The sequence below is a fragment of the Marmota flaviventris genome, chromosome 5 (assembly GCF_047511675.1).
Source record: "Marmota flaviventris isolate mMarFla1 chromosome 5, mMarFla1.hap1, whole genome shotgun sequence".
Taxonomy (NCBI): Eukaryota; Metazoa; Chordata; class Mammalia; order Rodentia; family Sciuridae; genus Marmota; species Marmota flaviventris.
This window is the reverse complement of record NC_092502.1, coordinates 154,233,190-154,254,136: the sequence shown is the minus strand read 5'-3', so window position 1 is coordinate 154,254,136 and position 20,947 is coordinate 154,233,190. Positions and strand designations below refer to the sequence as shown.

Here is a 20,947-nt window from a genome sequence, read left to right as displayed (position 1 = left end):
TCTAAATCAGACCAAACACAAACTGTAACAATGGCAGCTTGCATAACAGACTCTCCAACCCTGGAGATTCAGCCTTTGTCCTAGCAGGTGTCTATGAGACTCCCCCAAGAGACAGGTCAATGACATGTTTTACCCACCAATGCCCAGTAAGCAAGACTTCCTGCCCCCACATCTATAAATTAACCCCAAATAATCTTCATTCCAACTAAATTTACCAGACTGTCTTCCTGTTTCCAACCTTAAGGAGGCTAATCCTGAAACTCTCTTTAACTGCTCTAAATCACCTCCGCTGATCTCTTCCTATTCACCCACCAGCTGTGCTTTCTCCTTGTACTACACACACATAACTGAAGACAACTCCTCTGGGGTCCCCTCTCTTGATGAAACTACCTAGCTAGTTTCCCAAGCCCCAAACCAGGATGCACCAAGTCCGTAAGGTCCAGCTTCCGATGGGTCTGTTCTCCCTCTCTGCATTCTCACTGCCACCACTCACTCATGACACCGTCACACCTTGCCCCGGACCCAAGACAGCCTCATTGCTATTCCAGTTTAGTTGCTTCCATTCAGTCACTGCACGTCCGAATCTGACATGTCCTCCTAGAGGTAACCCATCAATGGTGTCCTGTTGCTCTCAGAGGAAGTCTCAGCTCCTCAGCAGACCTTCAAAGGACCCTGCATCTCTTCTCTTCCCATCTGTACCCTCTCACTGGGCACCCAGCCATATGCAATTTCTTCCAGGGCTCATGTGCTGACTGCTCCCCTTCTCTGCAATAATTCCTACTCATATTCAGGTTTTCAATTGAAGTATCATTTCCTCCAGGAAGACTCCTTGATCACCCCCTAGTTTAGGAGCACCTCTTTTATGGGTCAAGGAGAATTGTTCTGCACTCATTTCCCTATCTTATACAGACAGTACTGATGAATCACACCTTATTGAATGAGTGGCTCGTTGTCTGTCCCCTTTGAGTCACTGTAAGCTCCACAATGACACAAGCTACTTCATCTTTGCCATATTTGGTTCTGGAATGTCCCCCAAAGGCCTATGTGGAAGGCTTGGTCTCCAACCTGTGGTGCTGTTGAGAGGTGGAACCTTCAGGAAGCGGGGCCTAGTGGGAGGAAGTTAGGACCTGGAGGCATGACCTTGAAAGGGTATTAGGACCCTTCCCTCCTCCACACCCCAGAAGGCCAGCTCTCTCCATCAGGATCTTGTGCCTTGTCACAGGTCCAAAATCAACAGGGCCAACTGACCATAGAAGGAAGCCTCTGAAACCATGAGACAAAATAACTCTTTCGTCCTACTAAGAAAGTTAACTGACACAGCATCACTCCCCTGGCCAGTACTAGACACACAGTCAGTGTTCAATAAGACACTTTGAAGGGTCTGAGTAAATCAATGTACATTTTTATCTATTTTCCATTGTATTAACATTCTTGAAATCTGCATTAATGCATAGGAGAGGTAAGTTTCCTCTGAAATGCACCAAAAGAAAAAATAGAATACTCATATTGTATATGGCATCAAAACAAGGAAGCAGTTATTCACTATAGTGAGAGGCTGAAATGTTTCAAAAGTAGGTTGTTAATGTGAAATGTTCATGGACCATGACAAAGGTTGAAAGGGGAAACTTAGTCAAGGTTCAAGAAGGAAAGCTGTTGCGATTCTTAATATATATAAGAAAAATGCATTCTTAACTCGAGGTGGCCTCTGATAACCTTTTTCCAAAATCCATTTTAGGTTAAATTCAAAGCTTTTTACCTTGTCAGAGTGATCTGGAAGGAAGTATAGCCAGCAATGAATGAAGCCAACCTTGTCAGGCTCTGCTTTCCTGATCCGCCCACCCCAACCAGGAGGGCATTTCCCCGAGGAGTACGAATGACTCGGGAGATCTATAATATGGAACAGAAAAGGCATAGATCTTTCAACATGTAAACAGACTGTTTTTTCAATTTGTTCAATGTGAAAATAAGGCCAAATATCATTTTAGAAGACCGAGCTATCTTAAGATCAGAACTGGAAAGAGATGCTGGTTGAAGGAATGAGGGCATTTCTGAAACAGTACTGTGTTTAGGATGCATTAGACAGGGCAGGGCTCTGTGTTGTCAAGGAGGTAATGGGGACTTCGAGGTGTCCTTTCAGTTTGCCCAGCCTAGGGTACTGCAATGGGGAAGAGAACAGACATTTCAAACCAATATCTATCCTCAGAATGCAGAGCATGCAAATGATTAAGATATCCTCCACATTTGAAAAAGGAGTTTAAATCAGAGAAGTCAAATCCTAAAATAGGGTATACAGAATAGAAATACCCTCCTATTTTTTGGCAAAGACAGTGAACCTAAAATATCCACAAAGAAGTGATTAAAGAATGATCAAAAGGCTGCTCCATGATGATCACTTGCCCTAGACCATGCCAAGTCCCCCTTCTAGTGGAAGTTCATATTTACTTGGCTTTATTCCTACTTGATAAAGTAGGAATAAATGAACTACTTAAACCATAAGGTCCCACCTGGAAAGCGTTAGGTGTAGAATTCTTGGCAATCCTTTTCCCTTGTGTGGTAACTATTCCTCTTTCTTTCCTAACTACAGTTGGAACCTGGGGTATTGCTGTGAAAGTCACATACCCAAAACAAATGAGGTTAGGGCTGAAAAGGGGTCACTTCTCTGTGGCCAGGGAAGCTTCCAAGAGTCACTGGGGCTCTCTGTTCTGCCAAGGTTTTGTCAAACACCCTTTCCCAACATTTTCCCCTCTAGTTGGAATGTGCTCCATCCCTGTTGGAAATACCCTTGGGTTTTGGACTATCTCACCCACTTCAGCATGAATCCTGGGGAAAGAGACCATGTTTCCCTGCTCTGTGGGGAGCTGACAACCTTGAGGCCAGCTGTTTCCCCAGCTCAGAGCACATCCCTGCTGTGACTCTCTCCAAGCCCTAGTGGGTGAGAGGGTAGATGTGTGAGGGGGAGACAATGCAGGGTAGTTCCTTACCTGCACTTCTGAGGAAGTCTTGTGTGCTTCCTCAATTGCCACGTTTCAACCATAATTGTTTCCTTTGTGTGATGTGAGGGAATATATTAGGGGTTTGTAAGAATTTTGTCTATCTGGCATTAAGGAAATGTCATTCAACATGTTTACCTGGAACTGGGCTGAAGTCCCACATTAAAATTTCCCGTTCCTAGGCACATGGTACACCCTCAAAACATATCTGACAAATGAACACATACATGAACAAACAGAAGGCTTAAAATGGACTTTAAAAACTCATGCTCTTGTTTTAAAATATTTTAGGAGGAAAGTATAGCCAAGTGAGACACTCAAATAGAGCTATTTCGACCTATAAGGTTTGGATTGTGAAATAGAGAAATTCTTTTTTTTAACCCCATTAGTAAGTATTTAAAAATTTAAAATTTTCACACGATAGCAGGAGACCTGTTGGTAGAACCAGCATGAATGCAGGAACAGAGAGGAATGGCCAGTGGGAGGAAGACGGGCCAAGGAGACATTCCTGGCTCAGGGCAGGCAAAACTTAGGTGTGCAGCTGGAACTAGATCTGATCTTGGAAGACGACTAGAAGTTTATCATACAAAGAAGGTACTGTGCTGGCAGCAGGTAGGCGACATCTTAGAAGGAATAAGACAAAATTTCAGAGTCAGCGAAAGTCCCAAGGTGTTCCCCTAAGGGTGGGAACTTCAGCAGGGGGCAGGGAAAGTATAGGAGATGAGGCAGCAAAGTATTGTTCAGGCCCACACTGGTGACCTCCTGAAATTCCAGACAATTCATCAAGAGCCCCCTGTGTGACCATCTCAACATTCACTTGTCCTGGGAAGACTGAGCTGACTTAGCGCCTGCACTCACAAAGCTTACTGTCTGGCAGGGCTGGCAGACACACAGATAAACTCTGCACAGTGCAGCATGGGGCCAGGGATTTGCACTGGTGAGTGGCTCTGGGTCAGTATGCACTAACTCCAAGCAGGTCATTTTCCTGGATTATGCACAAGGCAGAGGCATGACCCACAAGGCTGAATGGTAGAAGGGGTAGATCATGGAAAATCACCAACACCATAGTCTGAACTTTCACTCAAGAGGCAAAGAGATGCGTAACACAGAGATACAGCCTGGGTTTAAAGATGATTATGCTAATGAAGAAGGGAGCTAAGAAATATACTGACTGGGATCACATCCCATTTGGCTGCAGATTTTTTTCTCCAGTTCTGTCTTTTGGCTTCTATCTCATCTTATAACTGGGTCACATATTTCAAGGCTCATACTCTCATGACACAGAGCTTAAGTGTGCTGAGCACAGAAAACAAAAGCTTGGGATGTCCAATTTGAGCTCAAAAATTCCAGTCAAGGATTCTTTGGCCAATTCCAGAGCAAATCGACTGAAGGCTGAGAAGAAGGGAAAACACCTTCAAGGCCCTAAGTAACATCATGCCTCTAGTGTACAACCAGACGGATAAAGAGGGGCTCATCATTGATCTGTGCTGCAAACCATGGGCAGAGTTGGCTCTGGTGAACTCGCTCAAGCACAAAACTAACATAAATAACCTCCTCTGTAGCTCCAGGGGATGTGAAGTCCCAGGCCAACCCAACTGTCTCCAACAGATACTTGGCTATAAAGTCGCCTTCGGTATTACCCATTTAGGAAAAGACATTTTTCTTTTTTTTCCCCCTTCCTTTAATTATTACATGACAGATGAGTGTTCTTCCTGAAAAACTTAACTCTTAACCTACTGTAAATTCAGTTCTAATTTCAAACAGTGATATATTGCTTTGGAAGAACACAGGGCTAGTCATGCAGCACAATTGGATGTCTCTGATTCTGAGAATTCAGTGTCACCAAGCTAAGGACCTCTTGCTGGAGAGATTCATCCCCCTCTTCCTCCTCTCCCCAGACTTACTCCAGAGGCACTAATAGAAAGGTTTCCCTTGCCTCTTCAGAGAAAAGAAGCTGTGGGGCAATCTCCTTTCACTAGACAAGCTCTAAACTCCTCTCCGTATATCTAAGGTCTGGTAATTATCAGAAGGGACAACTTGTATTTATGAGCTTGTTCCTCATGGTTAAACCTAAGCAACAGAAGACAGCTTCAAACTGAAAGGATTTAGTCTGAAGGAGTAATGGATGTCAACAAAGTGAGAATATCCACAGAGTTTTAAACGGCATTATCTTATACCACAGATAAATTAAATCACATAAGTTTCTGGGTAAAATATCATATTGTTCTTCTAACCTTTGAGGATCCATTATTCTAAAAGTAGATACCATAATGATCCAAATGACAAAGTAGAATGGAAACTGTACTTTCCTGGGGGAATTTCTTTCTGAAGGAATTTTCATCAGCTCAAAGTCAACTGTATTTGCATGCTTTTAAATTATTACTTTTAATTGTGGCAAAATGTACATATAATTTACCACCACAACCATTTTAAGTGTAGTTTAATAAAGACAGGCACAGTCATAAGGGTACACAACTAGCAATACCATCCATCTCCAGGGGTCTTTGAATCTTGCAAAACTGAAACTCTATGCCCCACTTAACACTCCCAACTCCCCTCTCCACCCAGCCCTTGGCAACATCCATCCTTCGTCTGTTTTTGAATATTCTGGGTACCTAATAGGAACAGAATGCTACAGTATTTGCCCTTTGTGTCTGGCTTGTTTCACTTAGCATAATGTCCTCAAGGTTTATGCACTGCTTTATAGTGATAATCTTCACGTGATACGCAAATAAGCAGACTTTGCCTTTACTCTGAACTCAGATGTCAACCACGTTCATTCTACCTGGTGAAAACACTGAGCTGGCAGCTGTGTAGCAACACTGAATAAAATTATCACATCATACACTGGAAATACACATGCTCTTATTTTAAGCCTATGAGGTGTGACATGTTGCACTCAGTTTAGAAGTTAAATTGGAATAGAGCCCTGAGTTTACTTTGAAGCTGAGTAGTCTCCTAGGAGACCAAAATGGAAAGTGGGGAAATTCTGGAACAAAGCCAAGTGTTTGTCACCCCCGGGAGGTGCTACTGGGCAAGGCCACCGTACCTTGACCAAGTGCACCATCGCATCTGCAAAGAACACCAGGTCCATGCCAGCGCCACGGACACTCTCATTATGGAGCTGCAGGAACAGATTCAAACGCTCTTTCAGTTGATGAAAACATTCAATTGGCTCATACACTTTGGGCATTTCGGCATCAGGCTCCTCAGATGTTTCACCTTTGGTGGGGAAGAAAATTCAATGAAGTTTCTTGAAATTGCTGGACTTCACTACTTCCCTCAACCTTTATTAATATACTCATAGCCCTAAATAATATGAAAATTATTAATATTAATAATACTGAATAATATTAATTTTCAGCAAAATGCCATATTATGCATTTTTAGGATAAAAAACAATAGGGGAAGCATTAGGACTTCTACAATCATTGGCAGTCCTAATTCTTTCTTGTCTAGAAAGAGTCACTTTGAAATAATGTACTCGTTGAATTTAATTTGAAATCACAATTAAACATTGCATTTCAAAGATCCTTTCAGAGATACGAGCTTAATGATTAAAATGAAAGTGAAAAAAGTAGGGACTTAACATCAAAATCTCAAGGGAGGTCAAGAATTACATAATTTTTAAAATAAGAATAAAAAGGAAAAGGTCATGGCATTTGCTCGGGGAATTTGTATGATTTAGAAATTTCAGTTAATGGTAAATTTAATGGTAAAGATAGAAGGGCATTTTAGGGTATGAGAGAAAAGGCTAAGCTACAAATAGCCAAATTTCAATAGTGACAATTCTCACATAAATAATCAGAAAGCTTTGAGAAATGAAGTGCTCTGAAGTCACAAAAGGTTTTGTTTGCCTCTGGACCCCACCCCACCCCAAAGACACAGCAGTTGCTCTTGCTCCTTGAAAACCATAATCTAATTATTTACCTGTCTGAAATAGAGGAAATCAGGTAACTCAAACAAATAAATACAAAATAAATGTTAACTGTCTAGTAAAATCCCCTTACAGGATTTTTATGTGAATAACCTGATTTAAAATAAAATGTATTCACTTCTTTCCAACTGCATAGCCCAGCAATGAACCTTCTGCAATTATCCCTTGAAAACTTTTGACAGGTCACGCATACAGGGACTGCCCCATGGTTTCCCATCGTTTAGAAGGCATAAACAGCAGCTTTTTGAACATGCCTTTTTAAATATGCACATTAACGTAAAATCTATCCTCAGTATTAGAAGAGGTTATTTAATGAAAGAATAATATTCTTCATGAGCCTGGTTATTTCTGAAGCAAACCAATCGGAGCACAGCCTCTTTTCATGAGAAATGTACTCTGTCTCCTCTTTTCATGGAACCATAGGCTCAAAAGCTTCCCTTCACATCACTGTCTCTTTCCAACTACATTCAATGCTTTCTCACATAATTTGAGATTTTCCTTTTTAGTTTCAACATTCAGATGGCTTGAGTAAATAATTATCTTCATTTTTGCTACCTTTCATTTGACAGTACCTATGGGCCAAAGATGCTCACACTACTCTACAGATAATATATGTTGTTCCCCACTATGTCCAAGAGCCCCATATTTATATTCCTATTTTTATAAATGAGGAAAACAAGGTTTGAGGTTCAGAAATGCCTGGTTACTATGTGTTTAATCATCCTTGAATCTCCCTCAGACAGACTCCTACTAGTGCTGGGCACTTTCTTCTACCCTATCTTGCCTTCCCTCTGTACCTTAATATTCAAGAGAAAGAGCATAAATAGTTCATCTTTGAACTCCAGAATTATGCATTTATCCATTCACTCTATATTGACCTACTAGGCCCCTGGCTTGTTTCCATAATTTGCCAGGCAGAAAATTAACCTCCCTAAATGGAACCTTCTGTCTTTAGATCTCCCTAAAGATCTAAAGAAACCTTTGGGAGGATTTTCAAACTCTGCTTCAACAGTTTACCTGTAGCTTCCGGTGCATCCCTTAAGAAATCCACAAAATAAGCATCGATTCCATAATCCACCAAGAGTTTTTCCTCTTCGCCAAACTCCTCCTCTACCAAACTTGCTAAAGTCTTATCAAACCAGGTCACATCATCAGACACGGTGAAACGATCCGCTATCACACGTTTACATTCGTGCTTCCACAGCTTGAACAGCTCCTGTTGAGGCATGATCAAGACGTGTCATGTCCCTACCAGGCCATACCAGGGAATTCAAGTTGAGATACAATGCAGAGCGAAATCTTTTCTTGATTTAAGATGCAACACTTTAAAAAGTTAGGGTTAAGATATGACTATTTCACTTCAAATTACTCTCATTCAGGTATGATAAATGGAAAGCAGAGTTTATACTTTTGTAGTCTCTAAGTTAAAAAGAAAACATCCCTATACAAAAGTATTACAAATCACTCTGATCAACCAACAAACTGATACACAATGAAGAGGGCTTAAGTTTATGATAAATTAGTCTTTGGGATAAGATACCTTCATTCATGTGGCCAAAATACAGTATAAAATACAATTTATGAACAATTTTCTTGTGTACAACTGACCTATTACAATGGCACATTTAGTTAACACAAGTGAAGAAAATTTGTTGCAGAAAATCTGGGTTATCTGAACAAAGGAATCACCTAATACAGATAATCCAGGGCCCCAAAGTTAATTGAAAGTTGAAGAAATTAGTTGTACAAGTTTTCCATCCCTAGCGAAAAATAACAAATATTTGTGTATGCTCATTATTTGATTTAAAAGACTAGTAGAGCCAGGCACGGTGGAACATACTGTGATCCCAGTGGCCAAGGAGGCTGAGATAGGAGGATCTCAAGTTCAAAGCCAGCCTCAGCAATGGCAAGGCACCAAGCAACTCAGTAAGACCCTGTCTCTAAATAAAATACAAAATAGGGCTGGGGATGTGGCTCAGTGGTTGAATGCCCCTGAGTTCAATTCCAGGTACCAAAAAAAAAGACTAGTGGATATTATTTACCTTGGTAACATTTTGCAGATTAGAAGGTTTTATCAATAATGATAAAATGCTATTTGGTTAGCAGAACAAAGTCTATTAAATTATATTCAGTGATGCAGTTAAGACAAAAGTTCACAATACCAATTGCTGAAATTGTTTTAGCTGACTGAAAATAAGCACCAAAAATGGTTATCAGATACAGCAGTCCTTGTGGAACTGCATTCCACAACTCCATTAACTTGTCTATAACTATGGGGGGAAAAAATCAACAAGTTCACTGTTGCTAAACTGACTCTCAGTTCTCTTGTTGAAAGGATTATGAGTTTTCCCAAAAAATATCTAGTCTTCAAGAGTTAGCAAGTGTGATTACCTATTTGCAAGCATCTGGGACAGAATCGAGAGTTTTTTTTAACAGTCAACACAGAGTGCTTAATGATAGTATTTTCGATAATTCGACTCTGTATTTATGGAGGGGAGTCCCCTAAATCCCACTTACTTAATTTACTTCCTTGGCTCCAGAAAGGCTGGAAGAGAGTCCAACCCTGCCTTTGCCTGTGGACAGAGTCTCACTTTGGGGAAAAAGCACACAGGATTTTTACGTAGCGCTCTTAGTTTGAAGGAAAGCCCTATAGCACTGGGAACCGTCAGATTCAAGTGCATGTACATACACTCATTTTTGTATTAAATGAATTTTCAACTCTGCTGCCTATTTTCAATTTTACCAACATGCACAGTTCTTTTAGTACATCTATTACAAGGAGGAAAGCTCATGGGTGATTAACAACAAAATGGTTTCTTTTCACTCTGAATGTTTATTTATAAGGATAATTACTTTTTAAAGTTAAAATGTCAAGCTTAAAATATGAAGACTATTATAGGGTAAAATCAATAATGATTATTTCCATTATGTAGTTTAAAAAAAAAAGACTTAGGATGGGAAAAAATTCAATTGTTTCTTTTATTTCAATCACCAGAAAACAATTGTGTATACTATTTCCATAAACACAAACCTAATTAATTGGAACTTTTAACTGAAGTTTTCTGACATATTTACCTTTTTCCTTATTCATGTTAGTTGAAAAACAGTGAAGAAATGAATATGCATGCTAAATGATCCAAAATATTTTCATACAAATTAAATTAATAAACATATTTAGGATGTATGATAAATAGCAGTGTTATCTGCTTTCCTTTCTTCAGTGTCACTTACAGCTGGTTCTCTAATGACCTCTGAAGTAGTGTTGAGCATTCCTTGCCAGATCCTAGAAAGATCTCGGAGGTTAAACACATAATGAAATTTGGCTGGAGTGGGGAGCATTTTAACCTTGGTCATTTGCCACAGTCGACGTGTCAGGGGCACCAGTTTCATCACTGAATCTCTCACTTCCTCTGAGAAACCCCTCTGGGTGCAGTAGTGGCCTACCCCAATCACTCCTGAAAGGGAAATCATAATGTTTTGACAGATCATTTAAAGAAACCCAATTAAAATGAAAAACACTATAATGCAGTTTTGCACAAATATCATGATACACTTTAATAGATGCCTGTATATTAAAGAAGATGTTGATTGTTGATCTGTTGCTTTTTAAAATACACACACACACACACACACACAAATACAGGTTTAAGTCAGTCAGCATTCAAAATACTGAAGAGTTGATCAATAAATACTGCTGAGGGGCTGGGGATGTAGCTCAGGGGTAGAGCATTTGCAAAGCAAATACGGGACCCTGAGCTTGATCGCCAGCACAGAAGGAAGGAGGAGAGAAGGCAGGCAGGCAGACGGACTGCTGAAACCTCTGGCTGTGCTAATTCAACATTATTAAATAAGTGACAATGATAAATAGGAAGATGGAAAGAGACCCTCATCGTTATACAGAATACATGTATGATGTTGTGAGGAGAAAAAAAAAGAGGTGTGTCACAATAGATTGGGTAGAGAGATGTGATGGGAGGGGAGGGGAGGGGAAGGGGGGATAGGAAGGGCAGCAGAATAAAATAGACATTATTATGGCTGTATGTATATAGGTGACTGCATGACCAATGTGATTCTGCAACCTGTACAATCAGAAAAATGAGAAATTATACCCCATTTGATTCTAATGTATGAATTGTCAAGATCATTGTACTGTCATGTGTAACTAATAAAAAAATTAAAAAATAATTAATTAATTTTTTAAAAAAAAAGATTTATAAAAACATCTCCATAAGTCCTCTAAGACGTCTCCATCCTATTGTTCCCTTGCATTATAAAATGTATCAACTGACTTTATGTGAAAATTTTCCAGGCAATAAAGAATAATTAAAAGTGATAGCAGTCATACTTCCTAATCTACTCTACTTTTCCCAAATTTAGATAATTCAGATATCATTTGGTTTCCAAACCTTGCTCACTGCTGTGAATGAAGGCAGCACACTGCCACAGTCTATAGCCTGGGGTGCTAACATGACATTTCACTCTGCCAGAAATTAATTAGGATGATCTTAATGAGTTTTTTCTCAACAGCAGTTTCAGAAATTGTAAATTAATACCTAATGGGGAGGTGTTTAGATCTTTACACCCTTTTTCTGTAAAGAATAATTCCAAAATCAGTCACAAATGTGTTTTCATTACTCAGTTAAATGTGTTTGGATATGTATTGGGCTAGTGGTTCCTCAATTAAATTATCTCTGAAGCACTACATATTTAAGTAATAATTGATTATAACTCTGCCATTTTCTCTGATGATCAGACTAGGGCTCTTACTGCTCTGTGTATCATTATTTATTTTGGCAAACTGGATTGGTTAAAGTATCAGCTACAAGTACAGTTAATATGGAATTACAACAGCCAGGCCTTTCAGAAGGAAACCATCTCATCTCCATGTTCTTTTAATGTTTCACTCCTTGCTTAAGAAGCTGGCAACAGTTAAGTTAAAAATAAAAAATAAATAAACCAAATAGAAAAGATCTCCTGAGGCATCCAGTTCAGTACATATCTATAAGGCTTCTCTAAGTTATAGAATCCATTTTGTTCCATTAGCTGTCATACTTTCTCATTAGTAGCCTAAAAAAAGACAACTTTCAATATTAAAATATCCCAGCTCCTTGACTTTTAAACATATCTATAACAAATGTGAAAAAACAAAACATAACCGGAAAGTGGTTGGGCTCTATAGCAAGGATTCACCCAGTGCCACCTCCCTGGGTGCATATTTTCTTATAGAAACATAATCCTCCCTCCCCAGGACCCACTGACACTCATTTTACCAAAGATCTTGTCCATGGACGCCTCCGAGGGCAGCGTGCAGTTGAATATGGAGAACTGCCTCTTGAGTCTCTGGGGTATATCATTGCGTCCACCCCCAGGATGGATCATGGCTGCCAAGAACTGGACGTCTGCAATACTGGTAAATTCCCCAGGCTTCTCTAAGTTATAAAATCCATTTTGTTCCATTAGCTGACGTACTATCTCATTAGTAACCTAAAAGAGACAACTTTCAATATTAAAATGTCTCAGCTCCTTGACTTTTTCCAAAGGATGGAGTTTACTGGAACTCAGGAATTGCATGTTGAAAAGGAAGAAAAACATTTACTCATCCAAGAATATAGAATAGTGCTGAATTAAAGAAACAAAGGATCCATATACCTGATCTCCCCACTCATTGATTATTGGCATATTCACATCATCGATGAAAATAGTCATCTTCTTTCCCGCAGGAGGGCCATACGTGGTACCCATGCGTTTGTCCACATAGCTCTCTATGGTCCTCTGTCAACAAGAAAGCCAGCAGAAGCATCTGTGAGAGTCTCCCTGAGACATGGCCAATTACCAAAACCTGAAAACCTTTGAAATGTCAGAAATTACTTAGAAAAAGTCAAAATTTCCCCGTTAATATTGTCAAACAAGTCTTAAAGTATCTAAATTATTTGGCATAATGTTCACAACCTTTGGAAACCTGGTTTAAAGAGTAAGTAAATACTAATCAATATAAATTTTGAATGAGATGAGATTCTTCTATCCATTTATTTATTGTTTTATTTGTCAATAGATCTTTATTTTATTTATTTATATGCAGTGCTGAGAAGAGAACCCAGGGTCTCTCACACTTGTGGGGCAAGTTCACTACCACTGAGCTACAACCCCAACCGTCTTCTTTCCATTTATAAGGATTTATTTTTCTCTTACTATACCTATGTTAATGACATGTAACCCCCATTACTCGAAGGCCACAGTCCTGCAAAAAGTTCCCCCATAATTAGAGATACTGTTAAACAGAACTACACAGCCTTCATGGCCAGAAGCCTGCTGTCTTCACTGAGAAGGAACCAATTGGCTTCTGCATGTAGCCAGAAATGACACAGATCCACTGCTCTGGGGCAGAGGCAATGACATTGTATCACTTCTCATGCCCCAACCCAACATGGAGCACAAAGCCCTCTCCTTGCTAATCTATGATAAGGAAGGAGAGTGCTCTGTGCTCTGTAAGAAGCAATGTGGGAAAGAATTAAAACTGAATGAAGGGACATGTGAAGGGGTAACTAGTTTGTAGGAGAAGGATCTCAGACTTTTATATTTTCACTTCCATGGTACTACAACGTAGTTTGGAAATCAATCAGAATATATTAACTGAGTAATCAGAGTCCAGCACAGAAAAGAGAACAGAAAGGACATCAAAGTTCTCAGACTCTAGAAGCTCAAAATCTTAAAACCCTTATGTCATTCTTACCACTGTGAAATCTACTCATGCATTTTTAATGTTCTTTTAAATATTTTTTAATTGTCAATGGGCCTTTATTTTATTTATTTATGTGTGTGTGCTGAGGATCGAACCCAGTGCCTCAACATGCTAGGCAAGTGCTCTATCACTGAGCCACAACCGCAGCCCTCACGCATGGTTTTAAATCAGGTTAGAGATGATATAGAAATAGAGGAGGAAGCAGTGGTATATTGAGATAAAGTGAATTTTTCCACTCCTATCCAAAAGTTTTATTTCATGATAAAGAATAAACCAGTTAAAAATGACTTGTAACAAGATACGATCACAAAATTCACCAAGATATAAGCAAATCCCTATATATCTATCTTTGGGAATCTTCACAGTAATAGCAAATTGTAAGCTTCCACCATTATTTTAATGAATAATAGCAAGAGCTGTGAACATTTTTCATCATTTTTAATAGAAAGATATGTAAATATATCACAACTCATTCAATTACAAAACAAATCTCCCATGAAATAGCACAATAGCAAAAAGAATTTCATATTCCCCTGACATAGAAACACACTGTTTAACGTACTCAGCTAAATTTAGCTCTGTTTTTCAATGAATTTAAATGCATAAGGCAATTAATAATCTCCTGACAACCTCCTATGGCAAACCAGAGCCTTCCAGGCATTTCCATGTCTATTAATGAGAACTCTCTGGCATGTGAAGATTTTGTCTTGCGGGTGCCCCCTGTGAGCTAAAAAGCCACAGGTGCAATAATTAGGAAAATACAGAGTAATACCCTCATACTGGCATACTTTCTTCCCCTTTATTATGATCCTAATTCCTTTGAAATGACAGGAAATGACTAGTAAGATGTATACACACACACACACACACACAGGATATCTATTTGTATATAAAGAGAAAACCTAACAATGGGGCTGGGGTTTTGGCTCAGCGGTAGAGCACTTGCCTAGCACGTGCAAGGCCCTGGGTTCAGTCCTGAGCACCACTTAATAATAAATAAATAAAATAAAGGTATTGTGTCCAACTACAACTAAAAAATTAAAAAAAAAATTAAAAGAGAGAGAGAAAACCTAACAAAAATAAAAGCAAGAGAAAAGTGGAGTAGCTTGTGAGACTAGAAGTTGCAGCTTCTTTCTGTTTGGGGAATTGTTGTCCATTCTGTGGTTACCTAATGAACTCTGAGGTCTGGTGAGACCTCTTGAAGGCCTGAAACACATGATTACGTGTTCTAATGGAGGTGTTCAGAATATTGTATGGTTGGACTGGTAGTTCCAAATGGACTTCCCAACTTGGCTGTCCCATAGAATGACAAAAATCAGCACCTCCAAATGTGAACTCCTCTTACCCACCACATCTGCACCTCCAGGTTGCTCAGCTCAGGTTGGCACCAACAGCCCAGGTGTCCAGTCCAAACATTCCACATGTAACATTGCTAAATTCTTTCTAGTATGATGTTGATGTTGGTTTTCAAAGTACCTCCTTGTGTCCAAACTTTTTTCAATTATGTGTCTTTCTCACAGAAAGCCTCTTAAAATTGTCATCCCTATTACCAGCTATAGATATGTCTTGCTAAGTTAGACAAGATATCTATATCATGCAACTTATAATGTTATCTAGAATTTTCTGCCTCCCCAAATAAATCATTGTTATGATTTGAAAATGGGTAGTATTTCCCAATGTTCCATATGTCAAATGCTTGGCTCACAGTGACACTGTGGGGACATGCTGTGGAAGCTTAAGGGGTGGAGCCTAGTGGGAGGCCCATATGCCATAGTCACTGGGCCCTTGGAGGGAATTTGGGGACCTCGGTTTCTCAGTCTCTATCTACTTGCTAAGTCATGATATAAGTAGTCTGTTTCCTCACATACTATAACCCAAAACCCAAAGCATGGGGCCACCCAATCTTGTACTGGCACCTCCAGAACCACTAGTTTAAAATAATAATAATAATAATAATAATAATAATAATTTCATTGTCTCAGGTATTTCATTATAATGACACAGATTAATACAATCCATCTAAATAATTACCGAGGACCTTTATAGTATTCTACTACCCACATTCTTCCCAGTCTCTTTGATGCATTGTTTTGGCAGTATGAACCAATATGCAGTTAACAAAACCAAGTAAGTACATTTGTTTATTTGATTACTATTTTTCTATCTTACTCTCTCACAGCCGCAGGGCCTAGAGGTGTCTGGTACTATGTGCATATCATAAATATTTGATCCATAGTAAATAAACACAAGGAGCCCAGAGTCCTCTTAGACTTTTCTTTCTTTCCTGGCTTCTCCTCCAACAACATCCACTCAACCAACCACAAGTCCCATCTGTTCCACTTCCTAACCCAAAGCAATAGCAGCCGTGTTCTATTTGTGCTCCCTCTTCTATTACCTTGGTCCAGCCCAACCTCCCTCTTGAGGAATCACTGCAACGGATTCCTCTCAGTTCTGAGTGCTGCCATCTCCCTGCCAACTTGTTCTCCACTCAGCAGCCAGAATAAACTTCCTAAAGGGCACTGGAACCCTCCCGGGGTTTCCCATTCTTGACTCTGAAGGAACACCAGATGCCAGTGGCTTACCTCTCCAGTCTTGTTTCTATGGAGTCCTTCCTCATCTCTTCGTACTGGTCCCTCTAGGTCTTAATTGATTTCTACTCAGTTAAAAATAAAATGCACACCATGAAATGGTGCTCACCCCCTAGGCTGGTTTACAGTGTTCATTCTGGGAACCTCACTATGCATGCCTACAGTAGCCATTTCTCAACCAGAAAAAACCTCTTAGGATGAGCATCAGCCAAACACACTTTGTGAAATATTGTCGTAGATGAACGTACTTCCCCATCACTTCCTTCAACCCAGCTTTTGATATTTTAAAAATTGAAATTTATAACAGAAGACTGGACTATGGTCAATCTACGCTTCCGTGAACCTGAAGAATCATGGCCAGCACAGCATCACCTCATGCAATCTAGAGACTAAACGAGGTTCTGCTCTCCTTGTCTGTCTCCACATACATGGGGTACCAACACCACCCCCAACTGCGATGGTGGCATTTTAAGAAGTAAAAGCTAGGCAGTTAAAAAGCCAAGCAGCTTTACGAATGGAAGTGAGGAAAGTTCCCATCTTTTGCTCAAAGCTAGGAGTTCAAAACCTAGAACCAATTCAGTTTTCTGAATTAATTTCTTAATAGACTATTCAGTCTTTATAATTCTTAAAAATTCATAAAACAACAATTGCCAGCTCTTTCACTGACCTCATTTCTATGATCCTCTAAAGAAATAAATACCATTCTCCTCTGGGCTTTATGGTCCTCAGAAGATGAGGCACATGGCCCATCAGTTAAGCTTGCACATGAGTCTATTCCCCTAACCAGACACTGGGGAAAGCACGACCCTGTGAGGGGTGTGGGCAGAGCCTCTCACAGTTGAAGAGACTGTGCTCTGCCCAGGCTCCTGGACTCACCACTCACACAGTCTCCAAGCAGGGCACAGCACAACACCTGCGCAACCTGGTGGCCTTTCCTAGCAGCTCTGCCTGGGTCTAAAGTTGGGAAATCAAAAGGTTAAACTGCTTCTCCCTCTTATTAGCTTCATGATTTCATGCTTCATGATATTTCTGAATCAGAGCCCAGAAGTAACAGTGTATATAAAGCTATGTAAATCATACAGACATGTACAGGTACATACAACAGAGCATTATACAGAAATGATATATGAGAAAGGGCTTGGTGAGCTTGATACATTACAAAAAAAAATAAAGGCATTTTATTATTGCTATGTGAAACTCTATATACAAGCACCTAAGTCATTTTTCATAAATATTATATAATATTATTTTTCATAAATATTATATCATTTTCATAAATATTATATTTTTCATAAATATTATATACAATTAAAGTGAAATATAAAGCATACTTAATTTTAGGTTTCCATGTATGTACTATTAGCTAAAGGATAAAAATGGGGAGATTCTGCTCTTTATTTAAGAATCTACGACCTAAATAATAACTTCCGGCTTTATTGTAACTCACTGAAACCAAATGAAAACCACCTTACATTAGTAAAGTTTAAAATGCTCAATAGTGATTTTGAAATGTAAGATCTGACTTTAAAAAATAATATAAGAATATCTTAATGCATGGCCAGAAGCTTAAAATAAGTACATTAAGTGGCAAGACAGCCTTTTGGAGATTAACATGGATAGAGAACAGCCCCTGGGAGCAGGCCCCAGGGAAAACACAGCAGAGCAAATGGGGACCTGGTTTTTGGCTTCGTTTCCCCCACCAGCCAGTGACTGAATTCAGAGAGTACCTGACTCTCCCTGCCGCAGTGCATTAATAGGAACAGTAAACACTGACGTTTTAAGAGAGCTTTACGATGAAAAAATACTTTCACATATTATCTGTTAGGATTCTCCTCTGCAATCTAGTCTTCAAATTGTGCTCTGAAGAGCCAAAAGGATTCCTATAACCACAGGGACCCCTGCAGGAAGCAAAGATATTGAAAGGGGCTTTAGGAGCCCAGCACCAGTTTCACCAAAGCCAATCCATGGTTACCTGCTTATAGATTAATATTTTGCATAAAATATCCTTTGAAAGAATGGTTCTAATTCCAGGAAAAAAAAAAAAACCTGGAATTTTCTTCCAGGCTCTATGAGTCTCATTTTTAAAAACTCAAAATGCATGGCTATGCAACCATTTGTAAGCTGGTTGTTGTATTCAAGATGTTAGGTTATTTTTCAGAAGAAATCAATCTTCTCAAAAATTCTCTTGAGTAACTTTCACTTTCTTTATTTTACTTTTCTGTGTTGTTTAAATTTCTAAAGGTACCTACGACTTACTTTCAAAAATAGAAAACAAATAATTAAAACAATATTAGTTTTGCCAAAAAAAAGAGTCATCTCTCTCTTTAAAAAAATTAAAAATAAAAATAAAATATCTTAGGCAAAAGGGAATTCAGGGTGACTATAGTTTGTTGTTTTTCTTTGTTTTGTATTTTGGTTTTTCTTGTTTTGTTTTTTGTCCTAACAAGACACTTTTAATAATGACAGAGAATGCTATTATTCATCTGAGACAGTGGAAGTAAATTGAACAAAGAGGCACACACAGCTCTCCCATGGAAAATAGATGTGAAAACGACACTGTGGTAAAAACAGAGTGAAAACAACCTTGCAAGTGACACACAGGGGTCCTTGCTTGGACAGCTGCCATGGTGACCGAGGAGGGACCACAGTATCTGTTTTCTCATCTACAACTTCCATCTGGTTGAGCTCCAGATAAGTGGGAGACAGAGACAAATTCTCTACTCCATCAGCCCTGTTTAGTATGAATGACTGAAAATTATAGAGAGAAAGTTAATTACAGCAGTTTGGCTAATTGAAAGCTTTCTAAAACTAATGAGTCTTGCTTAATAGAGAGCTTGAAGCTCAGCAGTCAGAATGGGCTCAGGCACTGCACAGCAGATGAGATGATTCTGAGCAGGAAAAGAAAGAGGGGTGCTCCTACTCCACCAAACACCCAGGACCGGAGGGACAGGGTCTTCATGGTTGAGGTGCTAAGGAACCTAATGAGATGGATTCTGTTTGCAAAGCCTGCTTTACTATCCCTCTAATCACACCTAGAAATTTACTGTATGGTTTATTAACTTGTATGCCAAATAATAAAGAGGTTCTCTGGATAACGTGGCATTTTCTAAGAGGACACAGACCACGAATCTTCCCTACTTTATAGTGGTAACACCAGAGTTGGCACAAAAACACAGTGAGTAGGCCTCATCCTATGGTAAAGACTTCAGCTGTTCTGGCTCCTGGGAAAGAATCTTCAAACCTTGGAGAGAACCTTGGAATTTGCTGAATAATAGGAATATCTTTGTTCTTCAAACAAACTCCTCACACGGTGAAAAAACTATGTAAGCCCTCAAATTTTGAGCTGGACAGAGCAACCATGGGATTACAAGGTTGGGATTTTAAGCCACGTGTCAATTGAACTGGGAGGGAAGGGGACTTGAAATTTGAACTCAGTCATGGGGCCAGTTATTCAATCAAGCATGCCCCCGTAATGAGACCCCAATAAAAACTCAGGACAAGGAAGTTCTAGTGAACTTCTTTCATGGTTGATGATATACATGATGTGCCCAGAAGGTAATGCATCCTGAGGACAAGGAAGGCTTGCATTTGAGACCTTCTTAAACTTTGCCTTATAAACCTTTTCCTTTGGCTCTATTGATATTTATTCTTTATATTTAACAAAAAAAAAAAAAACTGTAAGAATAGTGCTTTCCTAAGTTCTGTAAGTCATGCTAGTAAATTATCAACACTGAAGGTGTCATGGGACAACCAAACAAGTAGATACTTGGGCAGAAGTCTGGGTGGCCTGGGAGCCCCTGAGCTTGTGGCTGGTGTCTGCAGTAGAGCAGTCTTGGGAGAGACTATGCCCTTAACCCCTGAGGTCTGCACTAACTCTGGATAGTTGCTATCAAATTTATTTTGTAGGCTTAAAGATTTACTACAGTCTCAAAAGTGTTAATAGCTAGATAATTACGTTACATGATGAAAAAGATCACATTTTGATTTTTTAAAACTTCATCCTTAAATAAGGTTATAATTATAGCCTTTAAACAGAGTATTGTCCTAAAGTAAAGCTAACAAAAGTTCTTTAAATGTAAAGCAGTATCAATAAAATATGTACTCGGTAGCACCTTGCCAGCCTAGAATAATTTAATGTGCTGTTCCCCAAACACAACAATACCACTGCCAAGTCTATAACTCAGGGTTGACCTTTCAAACAGACCTTCCCACTGAGACTCTGTATAAATGGTATTCATTTGATAGAAGGCTAGCCAGTACTGGAAACTCCCATCTCCAGCAGAAGAGTATGATGAAGTTGACAGTCTAATTTAGAAATTTAATCAATGGTCTCAGTGTATTGGCACTCTGCTGTCACCAATTGAATTAAGTGATGGAAAGTCATGATTTAGCCATGCCCTTAACAATTTTCATTGCTCTGATATTTTCATTGCAGTAACTAAAGGACAACAAAGTTCATCAAAAGCAAGGTTCTTTAAGTTTGGATTCCCCTAAATATTCCCTTTCTATGTGTAATTTGTGAAGCCTGTCTTTGTGATAACATATTAATATTCTTACAAAAATATGTGTGATAGTTTGCAAATGATTAAAGCAGAAGCTGACTTTCAGAACTTCCTCCCTAGTTTCAATAAAATCTTATACAATTTTAGACCAGGATAAAAATTAAAAAAAAAAAAAGTCAGACAATGCAAAC

The 20,947-nt window shown here is 39.2% G+C and overlaps 1 protein-coding gene across 1 annotated transcript in view; it reads right to left on the bottom strand.

The window, feature by feature from the left end:
* The window catches only part of Dnah5 (dynein axonemal heavy chain 5), a 249,331-nt gene that overhangs the window by 83,227 nt on the left and 145,157 nt on the right, over window positions 1-20,947 (bottom strand). Inside the window, exons 49-54 of the mRNA XM_071612820.1 lie at window positions 12,577-12,699; window positions 12,198-12,411; window positions 10,159-10,382; window positions 7,945-8,143; window positions 6,040-6,212; window positions 1,757-1,887 (exon numbers count right to left, since the gene is read on the bottom strand). Of these exons, the coding sequence (XP_071468921.1) occupies window positions 1,757-1,887; window positions 6,040-6,212; window positions 7,945-8,143; window positions 10,159-10,382; window positions 12,198-12,411; window positions 12,577-12,699 (1,064 nt within the window). The remainder of the gene's footprint in view (window positions 1-1,756; window positions 1,888-6,039; window positions 6,213-7,944; window positions 8,144-10,158; window positions 10,383-12,197; window positions 12,412-12,576; window positions 12,700-20,947) is intronic.